General features: G+C 36.5%; 1 protein-coding gene across 2 annotated transcripts in view; it reads left to right on the plus strand.

Moving 5' to 3' along the window:
- The first annotated feature begins 13,224 nt into the window (after window positions 1-13,224).
- LOC133517506 (mucin-5AC-like) overlaps window positions 13,225-27,426 on the plus strand; it is a 38,676-nt gene continuing 24,474 nt past the window's right edge. Inside the window, exons 1-2 of one of the 2 annotated variants that reach the window (XM_061850848.1) lie at window positions 13,225-13,355; window positions 13,507-13,597. In XM_061850848.1, coding sequence (XP_061706832.1) covers window positions 13,578-13,597 — 20 coding nt within the window. In that variant the 5' untranslated portion in view covers window positions 13,225-13,355; window positions 13,507-13,577. The remainder of the gene's footprint in view (window positions 13,356-13,506; window positions 13,598-27,426) is intronic. The other variant, XM_061850842.1, reaches the window with a different exon arrangement.

Consider the following 27,426-nt stretch of genomic DNA (forward strand, 5'->3'; position numbering starts at 1 on the left):
CTATCATCATTACTAGAACCATCATGGAGTTTTTCGATCAGGTCACGTGTCCATCTTACGAATTTTCAATCTGTCGAATCTGTCGGTCACGTGACCTGTCGCGAGTTTAACATTTGTTCCCCATCACAAGAAACTGTGCACTTCTTGTCCGCCGCTAAAGTTTTCACTTCAAAAATACCGTTATTTCGTTAGATTCAAAAGCATTATTAACTTCCCTCTTTACATTTTTACTTATATATATATATATATATATATATATATATATATATTAATTATATTTTTATTAACATAATATTATTGTTATTTTGGTACATTGACAACTAGAGAAATAGGATTGTCATCACTAGTCATATATATTACATTTGTGATCAAATTTGCATTTTAATATTCAATCTGTTCTGATATCAGATATGTGTGGAAAATAATGTAAACTTGCGCAATATTACTATTAGCGACGTTCATGAACTATTGAACCTAGGTGTGCAGATATTTAAACTTAATGACTTTGACAAACCACGTAAAGCCTAAGAGCATTATGGCAATAATATGCGAACGTTATGTATAGTCAAATAAAATGTCAGTACCGGTCATGTCACCGATTTCAAAACATTGTTTATTGGAATGATACGCAAGTACAGTCATGTCTGAAAATATCGACACGAAAAATGTGCCAGAAATATGTATACACTACCTTAATATATGGGCAATAAAGTCGTGTATACATATTTTTGGCACATTTTACGTATCGATATTTTCAGACGTGACCGTACAAGCTTTGCTTAGATTAGGCTAGGTTGATCTGTGTCAGATTGTCCCCATATTATTATTTTAACGTGTCATGTACAGATCATTGTTCATTGTGTTCATTGAGCTTTTCGGGTACCTAGGTTGAATTTTTTTTTATACTATGAAAGCGCACCCCGCTGCCGAACAGTATACTAGAATAATGTTTACAACCCCCAAAAATAACGCTTTTTTTTAAATGTTAATAGGTGTCATTATATAGAAGAAGTAGCAAACGTAAACATGTACCATGCATGGGTGTATCTTCGTAATTAAAACCTCAAAGTCTATTTATATTAACAATGGGTGTTAGCCGCCATCGTCTTAATCTAACCATATACAGGGTGGCCCATTTAGCTCGGTCAGTATAGGAAAGTCTGAAACTATAAGACACACGAAGATCTGTTCTTAGAAACCATGTCATCGATTTTAATAACAAGAAAACTGCATTCATAGTCTAAAATGAATAAAATGCATTGTTTTCATATTCTTTAATTTATTTTAGTAAGTGTTCGTAACGCCCACCGCCTTTTCAATACAATATTCAACACGGTTAGGTGCGTAAAATTGTCTCTAGGTTGTTTGTAGCTCTTTGCTAAATTAGAGATATGAAAACAATGCATTTTATTCATTTCAGACATCATGTTTCATAGTAAAATTTACTGCTTAAGACCTACACAATCGACACCTAAATAGTTTTTAGTTTTATTTTTCAAAACGTCCGGGTTTCCATTCCCGAGCTGAGTACAGGTTTTTTTTTAATGTATGAATGCAGTTTTTCTTGTTAGTAATCGTTGACCTGGTTCCTAGGAACAGATCTTCGTAAATCTTACTGCTTCAGACTTTCCCATACTGACCGATCTAAATGTGCCAGCCTGAATAAACTAGTTTCGTTATTTAGTTATTGATAGATAGCGCAGCGTAAACCGTCGAAGGATCTTAACATTTGAAACATTTTCCACTACAGAAAGACGTTTTTTCAATTCCACTCCTAGCTGGTGCAAATAGCGGTGAAAAGTTTTTTACGACTACTACGCGAATGACACCGCTGGCCGAGGCTAGCCGTATAGGGACCGTGCGCGTTGGAGGGTCTGCCATCTTTTGGCCTGAATCGGAACAATAAACATGTAAATTTACACGTCACGTGTTTTCTTGTGCATAGTAGGTTCTGCCATCTTGGAACAATAAACATCAAATTTACGCCTCGCGCCAAAAATCTGACGGCTCCTGTGCTGCCTCCTATAGTTCATGCACACTACCTATAATAAAGAGGTCGATATTTCTGTTCCCAATAGTGAAGGATATTGATGAAACAAATGCCTACAATTTTAGTCCAGGTAAAAAGAGGTTGTCTTGTCAAAATATTTTTCAACGGACATCTAGGTTTTAGTGTTCTTAAGTTTCAGGAACATAAAAACTATTTTTATTTCTTTGTATAAAACATATAGTTAATGTAGCTATAACACTGTCCAGACATCGGAGGTATAAAGAAACATGATGTAGTTGAATGAAAAACGTTATTTATATAACCAATATCACATATGTGACGTGTAGGTATCGCATACACAGCCGGCATCCACTGGGTAACACCGCCCGCTCGCTACTGGTTGTTTTGAATTGTATATATTTAGTGCAATTTATTATTTAGTGATTTATTTTAATAAGAATAATAATATTGTGATATAATTATTTTTAAATGTCTTTATCTTGTCATTTCTATTTAACTACTGTAAGGATATTTTGAACCTTTTCCTGATAGTCTCAATTTTCAATAAAAACAATCTTGAAATATCCTAACAGTAACAATAAAGCGAGGACGCGACAGCCTAAGCAACCACAAAAAATACACTTCTTGTGCTTAATACTTACAAGGAAAGATACCCAACTGTCCGGTTCCGATTTGATTTATATTTATATATGTTATAGAGTAGTCTAAAATAACAGACACGTATTTTTTTTAGCTGCCCAAACTCAACCTATTGGGAGAAAATGTCCTCCAAATTACTAAAAAGTTACTAAATCTTCTAACTCCTATAGAAAGTGATGCTCAAGCAACTTGCTAGTTAATGGCTGGTTTGAGTATATGTTTGAAAGCACAGCAAAATTAATTTTTTCTTAAAAAAATCGATCTTATCGCTAAAGTTAGACATAAAGACGGGTGTTTTTTTTTTAGGAAAACTTGTGTTTAAGCAGATATGCTTAAACACGTGCTCATTATTTTTTGCTACTTTCTTACATATACTCAAACCAGCCATTAACTAGTAAGTTGCTTGAGCATCACTTTCTATAGGAGTTAGAAGATTTAGTAACTTTTTAGTACTTTGGAGGACAATTTCTCCCAAAAGGTTGAGTTTGGGCAGCTAAAAAAATACGTGTCTGTTATTTTAGACTACTCTATAACATATATAAATCAAATCGGAACCGGACAGTTGGGTACGTTTCCTTGTTAGCCATGTGTCGTATGGTCGTGTGTCGTGTCGTCGCGTGGTCATTTCAGTTAGGAAAATAGGAAAATACTTCATGGGATGGGATATCCACAGTTCAACAATTCTTATTTGTACTTCACTTCACTACGAGGTATATCTACATGCAGATATCAGAATCTAAAATTTATTTACGTGTCATAATCTTTCGGGAACAGTGGGATTTCATTATACATACCATCCTATCTTATTTATGACTTTGAATGACGTTAAAATGTGAGATAATGCAAAAAAATATTTGTCAATGCTAATTAAATAACTACACTAGTTCAAGTCGATAATGTTATTATTACATGTCAATGTTCATCAATTCGACACTCCTAGCATTGTCTTTTACTGAATGTGGTTACATGATTATACCTTCACGTTTTGGTAGTGTTCAACACTGCGTTCCCACGCGTATATACTCGTACTAGCCCCGATGCATATGTTCTCGTCTAGTCAGAGCATATTGTTAGGTTCTCCCATTTGTAAAAAAATAATGTTTTAGTAAAACAATCGCCAATGTTAATGATCATACTCGTACTAATGTAGCAGTTTAATTTTATATGGAATATTTTATAATAATTAAATCTAAACACAAGAAATACAATTTGTGCTAAAAGAAAAAAAAATGTCAATTCTTTATTATTTTCTGCCAATGTACTGGAATTTTGATTTGATCCCATGCATGCAGAAACGTAGTAGAGAACAATATGATTAGGACAAAGTTTTTACAAGCTATTATTTATTTGCCCTGTTAGTGTAGGTGTGGGCGTCAAATCTTGGAAGATTTCCGATTGAGCTGAAATTTTGCATACATATAATAATGGATAACAATACAATAATATGATGACATGGAGCTGATCTGATGGTGGAGACAGGAAAACACAGACAGGACAGGTGGCCATAGGAAATCAGTGGTAAAACAACGCAAACATGTGAGATGATGAGTGTTAGTTGCCTGTAGAATGAAAAGTACAGCAATAAAAGCTTGTACCAAAAATGAAATTTTTGCCAAATATTTATTTAAATGGTAATTTTTTCAGCAATAAAAGTCTCATGCAATTTTATTATACGATCACTATAAACTAGATTAAAAATTACTATTTTGGTTCCCATAACTGAGACATTTCATCTAAAATATTTGTGCGGAACTAGACGAACTATTTTCATCGGGGATAGTAATTAACACTTTCACTGCCAAGAACTCCACTAGGGAGTTCTCGAAAACTTTGTTCACATGCGACTCCCGAGGGGAGTTCGTACTATACAATTATAGATGACTAAAGGCCATGCCATCCGACTCCTCTAGCGAGTTTTTACGAAACTTATGATTTTTCAGGGTTGTCACTATACCTCGTTTTTTAGGATTACAAAAATTCGTACGCAGGTTTATACTAATAGCTAGCCTAGTAAATAAAGTTTAGAGTAGGTAGGTATCCGACATACCTCCCTAATATAATATGTATTTATGCTCACTATGCAACTAAAAAAGCATGGCGTTGGCAATTTTGTCCTTTGTGATAGCCCTGGACTCCCTAGAGGAGTCGTCGGCATACGGCATAGAAATAAATGAACTCCCCAGCGGAGTTCTTGGCGTGCAGCGTTGTTTATTCGCCGAGTGCGCGTTTGGACTCCACGGGGGAGTCTTATATAGATGTTTGTATTTACGCCGGCATTCAGCGGTGGACTTGAGTTTTGGCCTGGCAATGAAAGTGTTGTCTTTATGAACGATTATATTCTGCATGTCTGTCGTACATGTCGCAGTCTTTACTTATATGCAACCTGCGGCTGCTCCTCTAGCACGCGTCCGCTGAGAAATCACGTCACGTCGCGCCTGAGATAGTCGGCCAATCAGGTAGTGTAACTCGCGCGCGAATATTTGTCGCGGCGCACATGTACAGTCAGCTGCAGAGATAACTGACTCCCCTGTACTGAAATTTATTTTCAGGGGGTCAACTATATTTGCAGCTGACTACTAGAAGTGCTGATACAATTAATGTGCTGTGGCTGTGGCGATGCGCTGTGCATAACCGCTTTGCAAGCCGGAGTTAATTAATTTGGCCTGTCTTTGCCGTAGACAAAAATACGGTGCTCATCTATCTCAAACTGGTCCTAGATGGCAACAGAGCTATGTATATTGATGCCACTACTATGCGTTGTTTTTACATCTATATTTACTATGCGTTGACTGGCACTGTAGAAAAGAAAATTGTAATGTAATATTTGGCTGCTGTTTATATGGTTTCCCGTTCTAAAGTTTACAACGATGAACTTACATTAGGCGGCCGGTACACTTGTAAGTTTTACTTACGTAAGTAAGGACAAACCTATTTGTTAGAATGAGATAATGATATTCATCTCTCACTCTATAGTATAGCTGTGTCCCTACTTACGTAAGTAAAACTTACAAGTGTACCGGCCGCCTTAGGCCGAAGATACACTTGTAAGTTTTACTTACGTAAGTAGGGGCACAACTATACTACAGAATGAGAGATGAATATCATTATCTCATTCTAACAAATAGCTTTTAGTCGTCGGTGCAGCTCATAAAATACGGCGTTTCGTGAACAACACATCTCCTTTGGCAGGATTGGTTCGTAGACCTCAAGATGAATTTATAAAGTGCAGCCTCCAAGATTTTTCATGTAAAATTTTTGGGACTTTATCATTTAATTTACTGGGCCGTTTGGTTTCCTTTTCGGGGATTTATGGGATCATATTTACAGGAATCCTCATCAAGATTCAAAAACATAAAATAGGAAAAAAAAAAACTTTTCAAATTCTTAATGTTAAATTTGGTAGAGATAATTTGAGTCCGGGGAAAGAACATGGGATAATTCCAATGCCGGGTTTAGAGGTCTGGAGGCCTCGGGGCAACAAAGGAGTGGAGGCCCCCTGGCCCCAAATTATTTTCCAAATAAAATGGTAATTTTCTGAAGTCTCTATCGTGGCTGTAGCCCCGGTTGCCCTCCCCTAAATCCGGCCCTGGATAATTCTTATCTCTTAAAAGTAAAAAGGGGGGTGGTAGTTTGTATATGGAATCAATAACCTTTGAACCGATTTAGATGAAATCTACGTCTACATATTTGATTTAGTTAACACCAAACTTGACTTACAACTAAGAAACGAACCTAACCTTAAACAATTATTAACTCTCACGTAACTCAGAAGTAGCCTACGTTGGAAAACCCTCCAACCTCCACCTGCATCAAAAATGTGGATGGCTCCAATTCTTGAATACATCTTAGGAACACAAAGATTAATTCTGCCAAGGGAAATCATTTGTTCACACAACATCATAATGATTTGACCTTTTTATGCTTTCTGCAACCACCACTGTTTGTCCCTACTTACGTAAGTAAAACTTACAAATGTAGGTATCTTGGGCCTTACAATCGTATCAGCTAAGGACCCTGCTCTGTCCTCACCTCTGTCGCATTCTTTCTGAGCTGCGTACAAAACACTTGACAGGAAATTGTTAAGACGAAAGGGGAAGACCTCATAAATAGAGGGGACAATGGGGACTACGTTTGTATGGAGAAGCGGTCGTCCATTATCCTCTTAACTCCGTCTGCTAAAGGGTATAGCCGGGTAAGCATGGACAAACTGCCCTTAGGATATACTGGATTATTAACCTATATATATCTACTGCTTTCACCAAAAATTAAGCCTAAAATACTTCAGGTTTAAAAAGAAAATGCAAAAAAAAAGGAAAAACATTTTTATTTTATTACAGCCAAAATACTAATCCGATTTCTTTGTAATTTGGATATGATGTACATACAATTAAGGTCGTTCCCCGAAAAAATAAACATTGAATTATCTTTTGAAAAAATAGTAAAAAATTGAGTTGAATTTTTTTAGAAAAATTAATAAATTACGTGCGTGATTGCTATAGTTATCAAGTTTACATATTTCATGTAGAATTTAATAATGTTTAACATTTTTCAAAAATTAAAATCGGGATTAACAGTGTGAAACCGGCTATACCCTTTAATTCACATTTCTGGTTAATAATATTGAATAATAATAACGTTGCATTAGCATTTTTGCTACGTTCATTAATGTATCTTGAATTGAATTGTAATTGTGATCATCCTAATCCAAATTGTAACTAAGTTGACTACTAGTACATTGGTTATGATACTTACCTACGATATCTTTGCTACGATGAATATTATATGCATTGTAAATAAAATGTTTTTAAAGAAATATGATTTTTTTGTGAGTTACAACCCTTTAAATTGGGCTACCTACATATTTTTATATGTACTTGCACCCAAATAAATTACAACCAGCTTGAAATGAATTTACCTAGTATGATACCTTTGGGTATGGTGGAATTATGAGCGTTGCGAGGGTTTCAAGGCACGAGCGTTACACAAAGTTTGCCTCCGAATTTATAGCAGCACCTCAATAAGTACCTACTGAAATACTGCAAGACAAGATTTATTTTTTTCAAGTGGACTGGTTTATGTTGTGGTATCGAAAGAAACTAAAATTCTAAGGTAGGTAGGTATTTCATTTAAAAAATAAAATCTAATATAGGCGAATTCCGAAAGGTCGTAAGTGTAGTATAGCGTCATTTACTATGGTAAGAGCTAAAAGAAGGTGTATTCCCATCTGTCCCCGCCGGGCACAATACAAATCATTCCCATCTGTGCCCGCCTCTTGTATGACGGTGGTCACAGATGGGAATACAGCCGTAATAATAGTTTATTGATTTAAAGAGCTCGCGAAGAAACGTCACAACTGATAATGGAATTTGAAATTTATGACGGTCTATTACAGTCATACTTAGTAATGATGTCACACTTGCAGTTTACACTTCGCGATTTTCTAAGAAATTAATGGGGTAAAAATAACGGACTTATTAAATACAGGAAGCATATTTACCGAAATGATTTTCGGTTTAGCCTACTTTACAAATTTTGAAATGTTATCACGCATCAGTAGAGCCTGAGCAAAATGAGCAGGTAACAACTTTCGGAGCAGCCCTCGTCGGGCTCCTATATTCTGTATTACACCTACGCATATACATATTTCTGTTCTTTGTTTTCCCAGGCATCACAAGAAGTAAAGACATTCGACAATGTTTCGGTAAAATGGGTTACAGAAACAAATGTGTGGTGTTTCACGGTCGGCTCGAAAGACTCGGAATCAGTGCGTTCATCGAATTGGAGGCCTTGTAAGTAGTACCTGATAAATATTTAAATGGATACGTCCATTAACGCTATGTCAATATCAACATAGCTAGGTAATGAATTTCAATGCCGGTTTTCTGTAGTGGCCATCAGGTATAACTCGAAATTGATCATGTTTTAATTGTTTTAGGACAGACATTAGTTTTGGCATACTCATAAGTAATTGTATTTCATAATAAAATTCATCGACTGGTGTGATTCGACTGATTACTAGAAACAATTAAGGATGTGGTAAAATGATTGTGCATTGTGCAAATTTTTGAGCGCTCCTATACCTACCTACCTCCACCTCCTCCTGTACCTTAATGTTTGGCACTTTGTCCGTGCCGATATTTAATACCTTGACGGTACGTATAAAAATGCCATTTTTGCGATTCTAGGACTCAAACGCCTTATAGGGTGCCTACTTCCCGTTGACCTTGTAACATACATTATTTATTCTTTCTATATTGCACCATGGTAATTACAAGATGGTATTTACATACGAAAGAGTAAAGATCTCATGGACCCAGAATGGGTATGGCAATTTTATCCTTAAAACTAACTTAGGTGCTAATACATACATAGTACATTTATCAATTAAAATATCAACATAATTATTAAAATAGTACCAAAAGTATTTGAACAGGAACATAATTATTAAAGTAGTAATATAATTAACACTGATTAACTTACATGTCATTATCATTTATGAAATCCTCAACGGTATAATAGTTTTTATTGATAAGAAATGTCTTCAACATTTTTGCGTAAGTTATGTCGTTCTCCTCTGACCTAATGTAAGTTTGTTATAGTATTTTTCAGCGGCATATTGAGGGTTATTTCGGAATAATTCTAACTTTGGTGCAGGCAGTTGCAGTTTATTTATTAATCTTTCATTTTTCTGCTTTTGTAATAGGTGCATATTTTTCCTTACAAACATGGTCAGTTCGTAAATGTAAATGCATGGTAACGTAAGTACACCATGCTTTGAGAAGTAAGGCTCGCCACTTTCTCTGTTGTGTTTATTCAGTAATATGCGTATACACCTTTTCTGCATTACAAACAAGACGTGTGCATTAGTACTATTACCCCACATCACGACACCGTATCACAGCCAAGAATGTGCATGAGCATTGTACCTACGCACAAAGTGCTGCAGCAAAGTTCGAATTTTTACGAAGTGTGACTAATGCATACTGGAATCGGGATAATTTTGTTTTAATATCTAAAATATCTTCTTTCCAATTCAAATTGCTATCGATAGTAACACCTAAGAGTTTAAAATTGTTTACTTCTATTTGTTTGTTGTTTAGCATTAGTTTTAGTTTTTATTTTATTACCAAAGAAATGTCGCGTAAAGCGCAAGTAAAGAAAACTGAATATGTAGCAAAAATCAGTACTTAGGTACCTCACACAAATGCTTTTTTTATTAGTAAAATTAAAATATCTTACAAAAACTGCGAGCATCCTCCTATAAACACGTGCATGAATATTTACAATTGCAGTGTACCAATACCAGCACAGGTCAAAATAGTAATGTTATGCGATAACGGTGACAAAGTTCAGGCTCGCGCGCACTCGGGCGTCCTGGGCTGTGGCGGGCTGCGGTCGCGCTTCCTCGTTGCCCAATCGGGGCTTTGCTGTAAGACGCATCCTTTGATGAGCCTACATATCAATATTTTTTGAGCCCCCTTAGTAAAAATCGAAGAAAATTTACAGCTTTTTTTTATTTGTTAGCCATTCGCCGTTTATTTTGCCACTTGTAAAGCCGCACTGTTCAGGGACTAAAAGTCTGTCTTAATATTTCACATCTAAATGACAATTAATTAATTAACGTATGGGACTATAACTCACTTTCTACTGTGACTGCCGTGATCTACGTTACAATGTCCTTTGCTCATGTGTGACTGTGAAATTCTCTTTTTATTCATTTGAAATCATTGGGTAGAAATATAATCAGTATTAAAGTTTGCAAGTCTCAAAATCATTCTTGATACTGGCAGAAGCCTCGCCCATGATTGTTGCGTTCACACCGACCTAGTCGTTTATTATATGTTATATTACATAATGTAAAACTTTAATCAGAGGCCTGTGAGTAAGTTTAATCAAAGCGATCGAACACAAGCAAGGAAACTGTAGATAATTCGTTGAGTTGATAGTATAGCATGGCATGGTGTTGTATGAGAAGGACTTTGATACTGAGGAATAGTACCACTAAATAAATCAGTGTTAGGTGAGGTTAGGTTAGTATGTGATAACTATCAAATACTTAAGATACTGCCGGCGTTGCTGATGTGTTTGTTTTTATTATTACCGAACATCCATCATATCTTCTGTATAAAGCTAAGGAGGCACATGTATAATGAAGTACAAACACAACATGCTTTTCGTTTATTATTAGCCATAATTTTTCCATATGTCTGGGCTAGTATTTAGGTAAGGTGAAAACAACACAACACAATTATATCTAATAATCTAGTAGCTAAGCACTAGTACATACATACGACGAATGCGTAAATTGGTCACACCGCGCGTTGATGTCTTTCCCGGCTGATACATCGAGAGCTATCGTGACACGTTTATCTTCTACTTCGCACTCCCTCTTCGACCGTAAAGAAATAGATAGAAATTGTATTTGTTACGACCCGATCCTGCTCCAGGCCGTGCATAGTAAAACATAGAGCACTTTTAAAAAGATATAATATGAGTCACATTCATAGTTTGTTATAGAATAGATCACAAGTGTACGGTATCGACATTGAAAGCAATTAAATTAGTGCCAAGGTACAGTCAATAGGTAGAGTAGTCATTGTACCTGGTCAAATACTCAGATTTTTTTGGAAATGGGTGACCATCATTTCTGCGATAGTTTCTCTTGATTTTTGAAAAACCCTGGAATAATTTCAGCCTGATTTTCTGCGTTATAAAAAAGGTTTTTTGTTTTTGCTCTACCACTTCTGCTAGGGAGTGCATACACAACCTCTGGGGGTATTTTGGGTTAGATCTGAATGACGAATGAAATTTATAAAATACGCTTAATAATCATTTAATCAATATAAAAATCTTATATCTTTAAACGAGTAATTCTTGTATGTATATATATATTGCGGATCTCGGAAACGGCTCTAACGACTAAGATGAAATTTGCTATATGGGGGTTTTCGATCTAGCTAGGTCTTATCTCTGGGAAAACGCGCATTTTGTAGTTTTTATGTTTCCCAGATATTAAAATAATATAATACCTTCAATACGTATAAAACAAAACACAATGCTACTTGTATGAATACTTTATTAAATAAACCTATTTTGTAGAGATCTATTGAAGCAAGACGATGGTTGTTGAAGACGTCGAAAAATCAATCCGACTGGGAGCTATCTTATACGTTGCGTTAACCTTTTGAGATAAAACAAAACAATGTATGGTGATAGTGTTCCTTTTTTTCTAGATCTATAAAAATCCGCGATAGCATAATATGTCTAACTTTTGAAGGATAATTTGCTTTAACTTAGTACGTATTTTATTGTTTCAAAAATTGGTTATAAATAATATGGTAGGTCATTAGAGTTTTTACACGAATACAATATAAATCCTTAAATAACCCTTAATAGGGCAGAAGGATGCCATATTGTGGGGCTGAGTCATCGTCTGCCAGAAATAAAATTGCATACAATTTTATTAGGCAGGTGTCCGGCTTTTTATCCCATAGCCCAATATTTAGTCCATCGCTTTCACCCAATAACCTTGTTCATTTTAGATTCTATCAACTCTTCCGACAATACTCCTCCCAACATCAATAGTCCTTACACTCTGGCGAGTACTGCTTCTGCGTGCATCCCTTGACACGGGCAAGGGCAGCATCCGCTCGGTTTACCCCTTACATCTTATTAAAGTGTCAAAAGAGCCTCTATGTGTTGGCTTCGGCTCTGCGAATTTCTCAAATGTCCGGAACACCATTGTTCCGTGTTGAGTAAGTGTATAATTGTAAATAAAAGGTTTAAGAGCGGGTATAAATTATTTAAATGTGTAATGAAGATAAATTGGTTATATATATACTAGGAAACAAAATGAAAGATCCACGAAATTTAACAAACATTCGAAAATAACAAACCGCTTTCGATGGTTTTTATTTACTCTTTAGGTGGGTAGCCTTATGCGAAGTAGCTGTTTTGTACGAAATATCAGCTAGGTGTCCAACTGTTTCGTATTCACTTTATTCTTTTGATATGCATAAAATTATAATCACACTGACAACCTCGTTCTAAATACCAGTGGCAGGTAGGAGTATCGGGCTGAATAGGCACGAATTTTCGTTGAAATTTTCCTAGAAATGCTATTTATGAGGTTCTTTTTGTCATATACCTATTAATATATTTCTAAATAGTACACGATTATTGAAACGTGTTGCTGTTTGTAGAAAGATTTCGAAAATTTTGTTATTATGGACCAATGGTAGAATAAGTGCAGTCATGTCAAGGTCCTTTGAATATATTTTTTTAATATAGGCATGATTGGATGCTAAGTTTCCCTCTAAATATGATTTTCTTATACGCATGATTAGATGCTAAGTTTTCCTCTGAATATGATTTTCAAATAAGCGTGATTAGACGATTCTATTATGAGTTAAGTTTTGACCGTCGCGTTTTCAGGGTTTATCTATTTCCCATGCTGAAGACCGTACTCCTGTACGTAGCACATTGTAGGTTGCGTCGGCGCCTCCGGGAGTGCATTCGGGAACAGCCCGGGCGGCGACGGCACGAGTGGGCGCGCGGCTATAAGTATGAGCGGCGCGCGCGGTCGCGAGGTTAGTCGCTGATCGGCAGCGCGTCGCAAGCGGTGTCACTCTCCCCTCCGGTGCGTCCCCCACACACTCGCCTTTCTCACACGACCGGCGATCCTCGCTTGCGCAACCCCCGAAAGGTCGCCGCTATTGGCATTTAAACGCTCTCTGACATTAATGTTGCATTTAAATGTGCGATGTAGCTTCCTCGTTGAGCTCTGACTGTCTCTCGCACACTGTCGCAACAGTGTTTGGGAAAGGTGCGTGTGCTGATGTGAGTTTCTGTTGCAGCCCCAGCCCGACTGAGCCGGGCAGGCGCGCGCCCCATTATTCGCTACGCTACGCAACGCAACGCCGTCAACATGATCGTCAGGATTACGCTGTAAGTCATATACATAAGTACTTGTTCAACTCTGTTAATAAACCTTCAAACAAAGTAAATTTAGACAACCGACGATATTGCAGTAGTAATGGTACGCGGAGCTGTTTAACAAGGATAATTAACGCGATCACTTTCTAATAGTAGGCTTATCTAATTTAATACATCATTAAAAAACTGACAAGCACTTAGCATAAAAGACCTGTCAGTGCGATGTCACTTTCATCGGATGTTTGCTTAGATCGTGCGGTAACATGTCGCGGCTCGGGTTGCACAACAGTTTCCGGGATAGAGATGTCGCATCACATTTGATACCGTGAAAATATGATCTAATTTCTTGCAAGGAAATCAAGTTTTCATTGCTCAACGGCAGCTGGCTGGCATCACGAATGAGGGCACGAGTTTCTCAATGAAGGCTGCGAAACATTTGCTTTTAAATATGCACGACTTAGTGAGTAGGTACATTGTCTACGACGTAACACCTCGCCGCCCTCGACGCCCTCCGCCGCCTACCGCCGCCGCCCTCCGGCTTCGCCCTGATCAATATTGGCTTAAAGTCCCCTTTTTATCTAATTTTAAGAATAGCTTCACTATTTACGTATATCACAATCTCATAACAAACAAACGCCTTATTTTGTAGTCTTGTTGTATTTACATTTTAGAAAATCCGTAAAGAAGTAGAGTAACAAGACTTAACTGTGTTCGAAAAACTATAAACTTACTAACTCGTACCATCTATATATTCTTTATTTTTGTTGTTATTTGCTGACCTTGCAAATAAATAATACATACAAATATTGGAGTATTAAAGTTTTCAGTAAATCTCCTTTTTGGTTTCACAAACTATACAAACGATAAGAAAAGAGGAAAGCCACCGCAAATTTGCGGCATATGGATGCGGATCAAAGTTAACCACCATGAAACTTTCTGTTCGCACGAAGAAGCTCCGCCGGCAGTTTCCCTCGCAATGTAAATGTGACTTGTTTATTGATATTATAGCTGCAACCAAGTGGTAAACTTGTCCTATTTCGCAAGAGGGTGTGTCTGTGGTATTTGCTGTTATGACACAAGAGTTGATAAAACATCTACGGTCAGGACAATCTAACGGATCCCATTGTTAAAGATGTCAAGCCAGTGCTTGCAACACGAGGTGTTAAGTGCATGACGTGCGGTATCGTTGTAACACAATGACAGAAAGTTATGTTTGCATCTCAACGTATAGAGTAGGCTGCGTAGGAAAGTGATAAATCAACCACATGCTAGTGATGTGCACATGTAATGAGAGGACTTTTGCAGAATTATTATACTACGTACAAGCGCTTAATTTTTTTTAATACCTACTCATTAGGTACCTAGTTTTATGTTTCATTAATTTGGCGCTTAAATTAGAAATTAACAATACATTATGTAATCAAGGAGATGAGACAAAAATTAACAATGTTTCTATTTGAGGAGATTCAAATAAAAACTTCACACCGAAATGGACTTGAGTTTACAATAATTAGTTACCTAATAATAATGTCGCCCATGTTACAACTTTGGCACATTGTTCGTACAAACGCGAATATGATTTCTTCACATTTTCGACATACATTTATAAGCCAAAATAAATGTTGATTAGGTACTTATCACTTACTGTAAAAATTATGATTATAAACCGCAACTTTGTTAATTTTTGTCAATAAGCTAGAAATTTATTCGTTAGGTATAAAATATTTACAAAATGGAGTCTGGACCGAACCAAACAATGAAAAATATGGCGATTTACTCGTAATATCGACAACAAACAGGATTAAACAATAGGAGTGACGACCAGTCCAATGAGATACTTTTTTTTGGAATTTCAAAACGATCCGTGAGCATGGGGGTGAATTACATGACGTCGGTCATATTTATATTTTGTGTAAATTATGCGACTTTCTTATTTAAGTTAAGAAATTAAAAATAGGAGATTATTCAAAAACAAGCAGAAGTTTCTTAATACCATTTAGGATAAAAAATATGTTTTCTTACAAAATCAAGATAAAATTAAAACAGAAACAGTCGGTAATCAGAATAATAAACTGTTTCCATTACTCGAAGCCTAAACCGTTGAAGATAGGAACTTCAAATTTGAATGGCATATTTTTTAAACGTTGTAGAGCTGGGCCAAAAAACTATTTCTTGAAATACTAATTGGTTGAAAATTTCGATTCTTATCTATATCTACGCAAAGCCCCTAGCAGCAGTAATTTTCCGAGTTTGACTTTTGTACCTATATTATAAAATTATTTCTTTAGATAACTCTCCGATATATTTTGATACTTTAGGTAACTATTTCCAAATAACACTCGTTAGGCTGCGCTTCGAGCAGAGATGTACGAGGATGCATAGCGAGAAGTGTTTGTTAAAAACCAATAGAATCAGTTTATTTGTTTTCCTCACTCAGGGTGTAGTGATTCTATTAGTTCTTAAAAATACATCCGTCGCTACGCATCTTCGCACATCTCTGGTCTGGTGCAAACGCAGCCTTACGAACAAGTGATCATATTTTGTTGAAATAAACATGTAGGTACAGGAACTAAATGAAGAACGTGCGGATCTCTGATATCAATATTCATTAAACTGCGTATGGCACTTACACATACCTACATAATATTCCCAGGGATGGTTACAGTATCATCACAGTTGTACCTACTAATATAAATGTAATTTTTTCAAGCAATAAAGTTCATATTTATTAATATTTGGAAAAGTTCAAAACGGTTTCGATAAACATAAAAAATATCCGTATGTAAGGCGCTTGCAGTAATCTTATACCTTTAAACGAGCAATTATATATTTCTGTTTTTTTTTTATTATAACATTAAAATATAAAATATGTGTACCACAAAACAAAATATTCGCCAAACTGCGAGACAGTTTGTTGGCGAACGATATCGGAAACGGCTCTAACGATTTCGCTGAAATTTGGTATATGGGGGTTTTTGGGGGTATACAATCAATCTAGATTAGTCTTATGTTCGGGAAAACGCGTGTTTTTGAGTTTTCATGCGTTTTTCTTTCGACGCAGATTTCGTGTTGCCGGCCAATGTCCGTCTGGTCCAGCGGGTTCAGATCAGACGCGGACGGCTAGAAACGAGTGTTACGGGTTCGAATCTCGCCCGGTGACAATTTTTTATTTTTATATGTTGAAGTTTTAATATAATTTTTTAATTTTTATTGTTTTAGATAAGTTTCATTTAGTAAAAAAATGTAGTTAAGATTGTCACCTATACACCACCATATTACAATAAATAGTTATAACCGAGCAAAGCTCAGTCGCCCAGGTACTAATTCCTAATATCGCATGCCTCCCAAATATGTTGTACCATTTTCTATTTGATGTCAATTATCTATAACTATAACTATTGTTAGACTAAGAATGGATAAAGCGGTTTCTGATGGCTTTTTATACTTATTTACATATTCTTTACGCTGATTCTTATTTTTTCATTTTTTGGTCTAAAATTTAGGTAACTCAGTTGCTGAATTTTTACCTATCTATTTGGGAAAAAGGTTTTTTCAAAGAGTTAAACATTCATCAATCGAATATTGAAATGCATTCGCACCTTGGCGTCACTTGTTCGCGTCTCGGGCAAACACGTTTTTATAAAATTCCTCGATAAATCGTGACTGCAGACGTCATTACGTTATACACCGTAGGTAGGTATTGAAAGTGACAACGACTTTTTATGACCCAGACTGACCTTCGTTTTAAATAGTTCCCGGCATCTGCACTGGTCATGTTTTCCTCAATCCTCCAACACTACCTTGTCCTGTCACTAAAAATACCAAGATTTTTTTGACAATAAAAACGGTACTGACAAATGAAGCGCCGGTTATCCTACACTTTTAAATTCCAGTATGTGTATACTTAGTTCTCTGTAACGTACAATGCTCTCAGTGAGATTTACAAGGTGCTTACGAACATAAACACAACTAGATAGGCTTTATTAAAACGTATGTTTTCCTAAGCGTTATCGTCCGAGATATTACTATTAGTTAGATATTTACTGGGCCCGGTATGGCCTTAAACTACGTCCAAAAGAGAGGAATAGGCACTGTGAATGTGAATTCGCTTTGTGTGGTAGGGCACAGCAGAGCGGATGTTATTCCAGATCTAGAGCAGAGCCCAACTGGGGAAGTACCGCAGCCAATTATTATTTTTTTAACAACTATGGCCTGGATGCGAGTCCTTTAAGCCAAAACAGCAGCCAAATAACACTAAACCCCACTTATAGTATTGTGTTCCTGCCGGTGAATTAGGTTGCCAGAGCCCAACGAGGGTGCTGAGTGTTAGGGTCGGCAACGTGGATGTAACTCCTCTGGAGTTGCAGGCGTACATAGGCTACGGAGACTGTGGTAAGCAGGCGGGCCGTATGCTTGTTTGCCAAGTTGTTGCGTACGCTACGCTACGGAGTGTTAACGATTGGCACGTGGGTTACCCGGACCGTTCATAAAGATTAAGCTATTCCACTATACCTACTTATGTACGTATTTAAGGTTAAGTTCGTGCGATCCGCGGTGTACGTCGACGTCGTTTCTGAATGCCTTCAGGTCAACTTTTCTACCGTTTTACTTACAAATTTACTGAATTTGATGTATTTACCTATGTTAAACATAGATAGCTGTAACACTTGTTTGAAAAAAAAAACTATTCAAAAATAAAATATTTAGCCTGTAACAGAAACAATAAATAAAACTCTAGGCTTTAATCCTCAAACTGTTCGGAAACTGTTAAAAATAACTTGTTTTTAGGGTTCCGTAGCCAAATGGCAAAAAACGGAACCCTTATAGATTCGTCATGTCCGTCTGTCTGTCCGATTATGTCTCAGCCACTTTTTTCCGAAACTATAAGAGCTATACTGTTCAAACTTGGTAAGTAGTTGTATTCTATGAACCGCATTAAGATTTTTACACAAAAATAGAAAAAAAAAAACAATAAATTTTGGGGGTTCCCCATACTTAGAACTGAAACTCAAAAAAATCTTTTTTCATCAATCCCATACGTGTGGGGTATCTATGGATAGGTCTTTAAAAATGATATTGAGGTTTCTAATATCATTTTTTTCTAAACTGAATAGTTTGCGCGAGAGACACTTCCAAAGTGGTAAAATGTGTCCCCCCCCCCCTGTAACTTCTAAAATAACAGAATGAAAAATCTAAAAAAAATATATGAGATACATTGCCATGCAAACTTCCACCGAAAATTGGTTTGAACGAGATCTCGTAAGTAGTTTTTTTAATACGTCATAAATGGTACGGAACCCTTCATGGGCGAGTCCGACTCGCACTTGGCCGCTTTTTTAATTTTTAGTGCACTTAAAAGTTTATTCTACAACACAAGGTACGAGGTTATATCGCTGACTGTTATTTTTTTCCAGAGGCAACTAATCAATTCTCATCGAGACAATTCCAAAAACCCCAAACAAAATTAGGTTGTGTTGTTTTATCACAGAGTTCCTATGGCTACCGCCTGTCTCCATCATCAGATCAGCTTGATTGTACCATAATATTGCATTGTCACCCGACATACATATGTATGCAAATTTTCAGCTTCATCGGAAACCGGGAAGTAGGTCAAATTTAACTTGCAAGATTGGTCCCATACATACTAACAGTTAAATAAAAGCTTGTAACAACAATACACGTCGTTATTTAACGTTTAATCTAAGACGGGTTTGGCTGTCTACACTATTCCAGTGGCGCTGGATATTAGGTGACAATCCAGTCACTGGACTGGAATGCTCACTGGAATAAGTATATTCCAGTGCCGGTTCATATTATTCCAGTAACATTCCAGTGCGGGATTCGATCACTGGACTAGAATGCGACTGGAATAGAGGAGAACGGGTCATCAATTAAAAAGATGTTAACGTACATTGACGACATTATCAAATTTATTTTGTATGAAATAAGTTTATGGCAATAATTGCATTTTTGGTCCAAGCTTTTATCACTGACTGGTATTTTCTTTCCACAGGTAACTAATACCCACCGAGACAATTCTACAAACCCCAAACACAATTAGGTGGCGTTGTTTTATCACAGATTTCCTATGTCTACCTCCTGTCTGCATCATCAGATCAGCTCGATGATACCCATAATATTGCATTGTATGTATGCAAATATTGCATTGTATCGGAAACCGGGAAGTGGGTCAAATTTATCTTACAAGATTTGACCCATACAAAGTTACACTTTCAGTTTCAATTTCAATTTCACCCGGTATATTTAAAATTTACAGTAATGTTCTTAAATATATTTTCTTACACATATACTTTAAAAAGATATATACGCCTACGTATGTACCTATTTAATATCACCTATAAAAAGTAACTTTTACATTAAAGACAATGCCTCAATTGTGCGCTTCAATTTAACAAATTACATATCGCGAATAATTAAGTACGTGCCGCTACACTTAGTGTGTTCTAGGTACTATCTAGAGTTAAATCGTTACTTACGCGTTTGTACGTAAGAATAACAATTGCTCGAGTTGTTATTGTTTCGTGACACTTCCTAATTAGGCAATTTAAGCAACCACGTCTGCATTACAGAATTGTTTCACTTTCGCTGCTTTACAACAGAACAGGCTCACTGCGTTTTGTCGAAGCTAATGTGTCATTCTGGGCGGCGTTTGTTTACGAATACAAATCAGTGAGAAATTTCACCGTGATACAGATTTTCAATACAGAAGTGATGCGAATTGCTTCACACATAAAGTAGAAAGTGAATTAATCATAGAGGTCGATTTTTCAAAACATCCGTTTTCTGTTACTTGCCATCTATTTCGCAAATCAAATGAAAAGAACTAAAGCGGTTAGAATCTTATTTCACACAAGCGATTTTATCTTTCAAATGGTTAATTTGCTGTCTAAATCCAAACTTATTGTGCTACGTATTCGACCGCTGCGGTGTATTGTTCGTCCTCCTTGCATAAGACCGTCCCCTTTCCCTACAACAAGTAGACATGTTGCATTTTATACGTTGTTTTTGTACAGTTTCGCCACATAAGTGTTCACGTTCAGCTGTTGATTATGCATGCATGTGCGGGAAAATCCTGCAGTAGGGAGTCAGGCAGAGTAGGGACGAAGTGGTACAGGCCGCCACGGTAAGTGGTTTGTCCCGCTGCCGCCGCACTACTTTTTCGCGAGACGCGTCTTCGCGCGACCTTCACTTTCGCTTTTAGGCGTAAGCTCCGAGACTGGCGTCAAAAGCTTAACTCATTTATCGGTTATTTTAACAGCTCAGAGAAAAACTGCAATTAATGATTTAAAATGTCTTCTTCACTTTGTCTTTGTCTAAAATGAGAGCAGCCATCATCAACTTCCACCTAGAGAGATATACCATTTATCATTTACGGTTGCGCTATTACTATCTATATTTTCAAACAGAATCCAAAAACGGAAGTTAATGCCATTTCGCCTGTAAGCTTATATAATATTAGTTTTAGTTAGTTATCATATCACATATGTATATATTTTTACGATTCACTTGAGGACTTATTATGATTATATCGAATGAAAGAGAAAAGATCACGTTTATGAACAACTTTACATATATACTCGTACCTAACCGATCACAACGCTATAAAGTTAACGAAGCAGGTTCTAGAGTGACGTGGGTGAGTAAAGTGACGTTGACAGCTTTGACTTCACCAACAAAATAATATGGTTTCAAAGAAATTGCTATCTCCGTGTGAGTTTTGACAGAAAAAAATAGCTGCTTTTAAAAATGAGTAGGCAAGTTACGCAATGATTTGTTCATATCGAAGAGTCTGCCTCGGGCGTCAGCTGGCCGCCGCGCCGCGCCGCCCGCGCCGCGTCGTGACGGCACGTCCGGTGCGCGCAGCTTTCGCTCTCATGCCTTCAGTAATCACGAATCATCTGCTCCATCCCATTCATGGGACTTTATATCAAATAAATTATTATTTTATTATAGCCATTATAAATTAAATAAAGTTATAACTTTTGCACCCATTACGAACTTACTTATTCAGTTAATAAATTTGTAATAGCAAACCTTTCGCTATTGTTGATCCTTCATTTTTTTTCCTAGGAAAGAATTCCTGAAATATCTTACTAAGATAAGATAGATCTTAAAATTTAATATGAGTTTTCTTCTCAATATCCACCATATAAGGTTAGGGCGAACAAATCCTCGCTATACTTGCTCAAACTCGTATCTGATATACGTATCTAATATATAGATACGAGGTTGAGTAAGTATAGCGACGAAATGTTGATGTAGTCAAAATAGTCAAGGACAGTAACTTTATTTGAAACAAAGATTCCTTTTTGCACTTAACTGATACAATGCCTAACCAGAACCGCGAACAATGGACTGGGTTGACTGCGTGGGAGTGACATTGCCGCGTCACGCACACGGGGAAAGGGTTACGCGTTATCTACCGGCCCTTGGCTGACCGCCGCTCAAGGCTATCGGCCTAAACTTTGCGTTGACTTACCATTTTTGGTTAACAATTTCTTTGCCAATGACGAGGATATATATTTTCGTTACAGTTCCGGTTTAGAATGCATTACGAATCACGATGGCTCATTAAAATTTAATCAGCTGATTAACCTTTTGAAATTAGTGGCTGCGGGTGGTATGTTTGTTAGAGTGGTCGAGTTTGATGCTTTGCACTTTCTACAGTGAACCGATATGTCAAGGGCAGCCGGTGCGCAGCGGCGGGTCACGCGTTGACCCAACGCTCGCTAATCGCTGCGGTTACGTAACAAGCCAAACTCGTTGTCCAAATGACACACGGCGCTCCGGGGAGACGAGTGACCTATGCTTAGTTAGCATAACTAACACTTAATATTACCTTATCACTCGAGGAATTTTAAGTTGAGAAATCGTTAATGGGTACGGATGTTTTAATAATTATTTAGATACCCGCTTTTACACGACTTCGTATACATAGAATTAGGCTATCTGTGATAAAAATATCCTATGATCTTCTCCGAAACTCAAACTGCTACATATCTTCATACCAGATTTCATTTAAATCAGTTCAACTGTGTAAAACTGAAAAGGTAACAGATAAACAGAGTTACTTTCGGATTTATAATATTAGTAGAGATTAGTTGGGATCCAGTTATTTTTTAGGTAGTAGGTACGTGAAACATAAAAAAGTAAGGATTCTAGCTCGATTATATAGCGACAGATCGACTGTATTCTAAAATACATTGTAGAGTACCTAGATACTTACTTGCTTGTAAAATAGGCAAATATTACGAAAGAAATGTTTTTAATAGTTTCAGAGCGGTCGACCTCGTAGCGGCAAATTACAGGAGCAACTTCACTGAAGTAGTATTACTTTGGCTAAGTCGTATTCCAGTTACACTCCTTATAAAATATGAAACCTTCTTTGCTCAGGCTAAGTTTGCTTTGAACATTTTATACATATTGATAAAAAAACGAAGTGAACTTTTTCTTGGCTTGTGCCTACTTGTAGAGTTGCAGTAGCCCAATGATAGAATCAATTCAGTGTTGCAACGGCACGCAACTTCATCGTAGCGCGCCTGGAATGCGGTCAGGTCGTACCCCAAATAAACCAGCTATGCACACTTTGGTATTATCCGTCCGAGATCTTCGCGTACTTAATAATCTATCAATACATACCTATAACTAAAACTTATTATTGTTAGACATGGTCTTTTTCAGGTTTCACTTTCAGTTCTTTGGCTAAACCTAATTGAGAAATTTTTTATAAATATTTATACTTACTTACATATTTACCTTCTCAACTAAAATATATACACTTCATTTTATCTAAATTAAGCTCGTCGAAATTGTCGTTTTCTACAAACTTAAATTTTTAAACCTGTGAGGTCGTACACTACACATTACTATGGCTATTATGGTTACCTATATTAAGGTAGGCAGTAAGTAAGTAGGATGGCATTAAGTCCGCCATTTGTACTTATAATTTTATGTACAATAAAGTTAAAATAAAACAAATATTTTAATAGTTTACTGTAGATCGCGTCATCAGGTTCTAATATCTGTTGACAAGAATACAGAGTACAAGTTTCAAATAAAGAAGGGAATTTCACAAGATTTCAGTGGTAGTTAAGCTATCGAGAATAAAGAAAACGATGACTGAAGTAGGTTATAATAGATTTGTTTGTAATACCTAACTATTTACCTACCATCTAGGCTTTGAATTGGTTTTTAGGCAGTTCCGCGTCAAGCCGAACAAACTTCCGGTTAGTAGCTTTATAGCTTACGTGCTCGACTCTTAGGAGGTAAACATTACCAATCTATTATCTATTGGAATGTTGAGAAAGCCGTTACATAATATTGCTTCTATCAAGTCATGTATCCAAACGATCCATCTTCCTTTCAGAAATATCAATTGTGCTGGGAACTTTTAAAATTGTATAGGTTGGTATTTGGACAAGTTAAACGAAGGTTGGCTACTATTATTGGTCGTTAAAGTATATCGAAGAAAGTAGATCTATAAAAAACGTTCACAAACGTGTGCATGTCACGCATACTCTAATGTAACACCTTCATATCGTGACTATACTGACAGACCATGAGCCGGTGAGCAATTAAATAATGAACAGATGGATGTGGCGAAAGGAAAAGGTGCATCTCTATGGATAATTATTTTTAACAACTGCCAACAAATGTTTTTTTAAATTATTAGTTTGTTGAGTTAAAATAAAAAACACTATTCTTAACCTTACCCTAATATTTACTTCTCATATGTAGGTATAGTTTAGTCACGATAATGACAACGTCTTTTTGTAGAAACCATACCAAACTATTTTTAATAGTTGGCAACAATGGCAATGGCAAACATGTATGAAAATAAGTACCTAATACTCGTAAGTAGATGTATGTACTAAATAAACAAAATGCAATGAATTGCTGAAATGATTCATACTCTTAAAATAAATTATAAATCAAATTACGTTGATCTCTTAAAATTATTAATGTTACCTACTAGTAAATGAGGATTGTGGAGGTATCTATGGAAACATATACATATAATATATTCCAATATACTAAGGTCATGTTGGGTAAGAGATTAGAAACATATTTAATGTTTATCTCATCCCAATGTTTCTCGTACCCTATATATTTAACCTTGAATATATAAGACCCAACATAATTCATTTTGATTTAAAATATTGTAAATCTTACCTAGTCACAAAACTGATACTTGAATTAAGCTTGTTGCATCAGTGACTATAAGTTTGGCGACGGTTTACGTCAACGTAATCGAATATTTATGTGCATCTTCATATTTTGTAAGCGTCACTTTCGGTCTCAACAGTTTCACTTTCCTGCCGATGACCTTTAAAGGTATGCGTAGCTATGTAACAGATGACCGAAATAAAATCACTGTTAAGTCAGCAAGGAACCGCCTGAAACTGCTCAACAAGCCTTTGTGTATTAGCATTCGGCTTCAAAGGCGTGTACAAACATCATATACGGTACAGACTCCTGTAAAAATGACTGTCAAAAAGACGTTTATTGTTGGTCGAATAATACTAAGTTCTTCTTCTTCCAACTATCCCTACTAATCCCTATTACCTCTACTATATTATATCGCATTTACTAGCTTCTGCGTGTGACTTCGTCTGCGTAGAATGACTATGACGAATGGCAAAAACTATTCTATGTCCTTTCCCGGGTCTTAATAATCAATCTCCTTACGAAATTTCTTCAAAATCGGTTCAACGGTTTAAGCGTGAAGAGGTAACAGACAGACAGACAGAGTTACTATCGAATTAATAATATTATTGTATAGATTCTATTTATGTAGGCCTAGCAACGAGCACTTTTAAATCGGCTATTATACATATGTCATCTTAGTATAATTAACAGATCATTTATTAATGCAATAATTCTTTTAAAAAAGTTGGTATTATAGAGATGTCAAACTTTATAATAAGAATTTTACAAAAAAATCATCAAACATAAAGCAAAATGTATTAAACATTTTGGTCAAAATATTTTTTCCAATAAAATCTAAATGTGTAAAAAAAACAATAAAAGTAATATATCCATTTAAAAATAGAATTCATCATTAGCATTACATAATTTATTATTTCTAGCTACACTTTAATCCAGTTATTTCTATTACAAATACATATATTTGTCTGTATCCTATGTATTTGTATATATGTCCATGGGCGACGATGACCGCTTCCCATCAGGCGGCTCGTCTGCTCGTTTGCTGACTATGCTAACATAAAATATATATATATATATATTTGTCTAAAGCTTTCGACAGCGTTTGTCATGAAACATTGACAGAAAACTGCACGGAGTTGAGGTATCGCACTGAATTTAATTAAGTCGTACTTGCACTAAGAATACAAATGGTCGTTGTGAGTCCATTCACAATTGGACAACGAACACCGGGGTCATTGGTCTCGATTGGTGTACCACAGGGATCAATATTGGGGCATTTCCTGTTCCTTACATTAGTGATCTGCTATACCTTGTAAAGACCCACCATGATATTGTTTGCAGGGATTGTTATATTAAGTTATATAGGATAAAGCGTTGTAAATATCTAAGTTGAACTAACTCTTAAATTTTACAAATAAAGTCCATGAAGATTTGGATTTACGTTCTTTGCGGTAAATCACTATTTATAATCACATTATTTTTTCTTCGTTTTACTAGTGAGTTAAGTATTTGCATGTAATAAGTACAATTTGATGTAGTTAAACTGCTGATGAAGCCGTAGCCGTGGGATAGAATAACAGATGCGCGAGAACGGTCATGTGACCATTTCCATAAATACCCGATCCCAAGAGTACGTTGTTGGCCTTCATCGTCCTTCATTGTCCTTTACACGTTGTTGCTCCCACATTATCTGCACTCACTCACACAAATATTTATGTATACATACTAGGTACACTATTTATCTATATCTTACACTTATGCTCTCACACATCACACACCAACTCACATAACTATATATCCAGCCCGTTAAAGGTCATACTTTTTATAACTTATTAGGTACAGTCACGTCTGAAAACATCGAAACGATCAAAGTGCCAAAAATATGTATACACGACTTTATGGGCCATATATTAGGGTAGTGTATACATAATTTTGGCAATTTATCTGTATCGATATTTTCAGACATGACCGTATTGTATATTATTGTTATTATATTTATTTATGGTAAGTGTATCAACGCGTTTACAATGTTTTCGCTTAGTTTAAGTTTATAAAGGCATTGTCATGAGCATTGTATAAAACCTGTTACACGACTTTATGGGCCATATATTAGGGTAGTGTATACATAATTTTGGTACTTTATCCGTATCGATATTTTCACACATGGCCGTATTGTATATTATTATATCTCCTTGGATTTCACGGGCCTATAAATCCCGGTCTTTTGATAGGCTTGCGTGGGGATATAGATCCAACACGTAGAGGCCTCTTGAAGAGCTTTAATGTCATGTAGAACGCCTGCTGGAACCCGTTCACGGGCGCAACAATAGACACCCATGAACCGGTCGCAACAGGCATTGGGACTATTGTAGTAAAGTGAACAGTATAACGGTCTATGGATTGAAGTTTGGGAGGACAATGAGACTGGGTTATTGCAAAGACATCCGGACAACTGCCATAACAATGTTTTCACTAGTTATCGAGGCAGGCGGGGACTCGCCGCCCACTAGATGGGCCCCTGAAAATGCCGTCGTGAAGACGACCAGGAGCAACACCGGTGTGAGCGGCTCAGGGGTGTCGAGAGGTGTACGCCGCTTTCTACCCAGTGGCTGATAACAGCCACTGTGCCAACTCGCGTCTTATGCAAGTTT

Source organism: Cydia pomonella, chromosome 1, assembly GCF_033807575.1.
Source record: "Cydia pomonella isolate Wapato2018A chromosome 1, ilCydPomo1, whole genome shotgun sequence".
Lineage (NCBI taxonomy): Eukaryota > Metazoa > Arthropoda > Insecta > Lepidoptera > Tortricidae > Cydia > Cydia pomonella.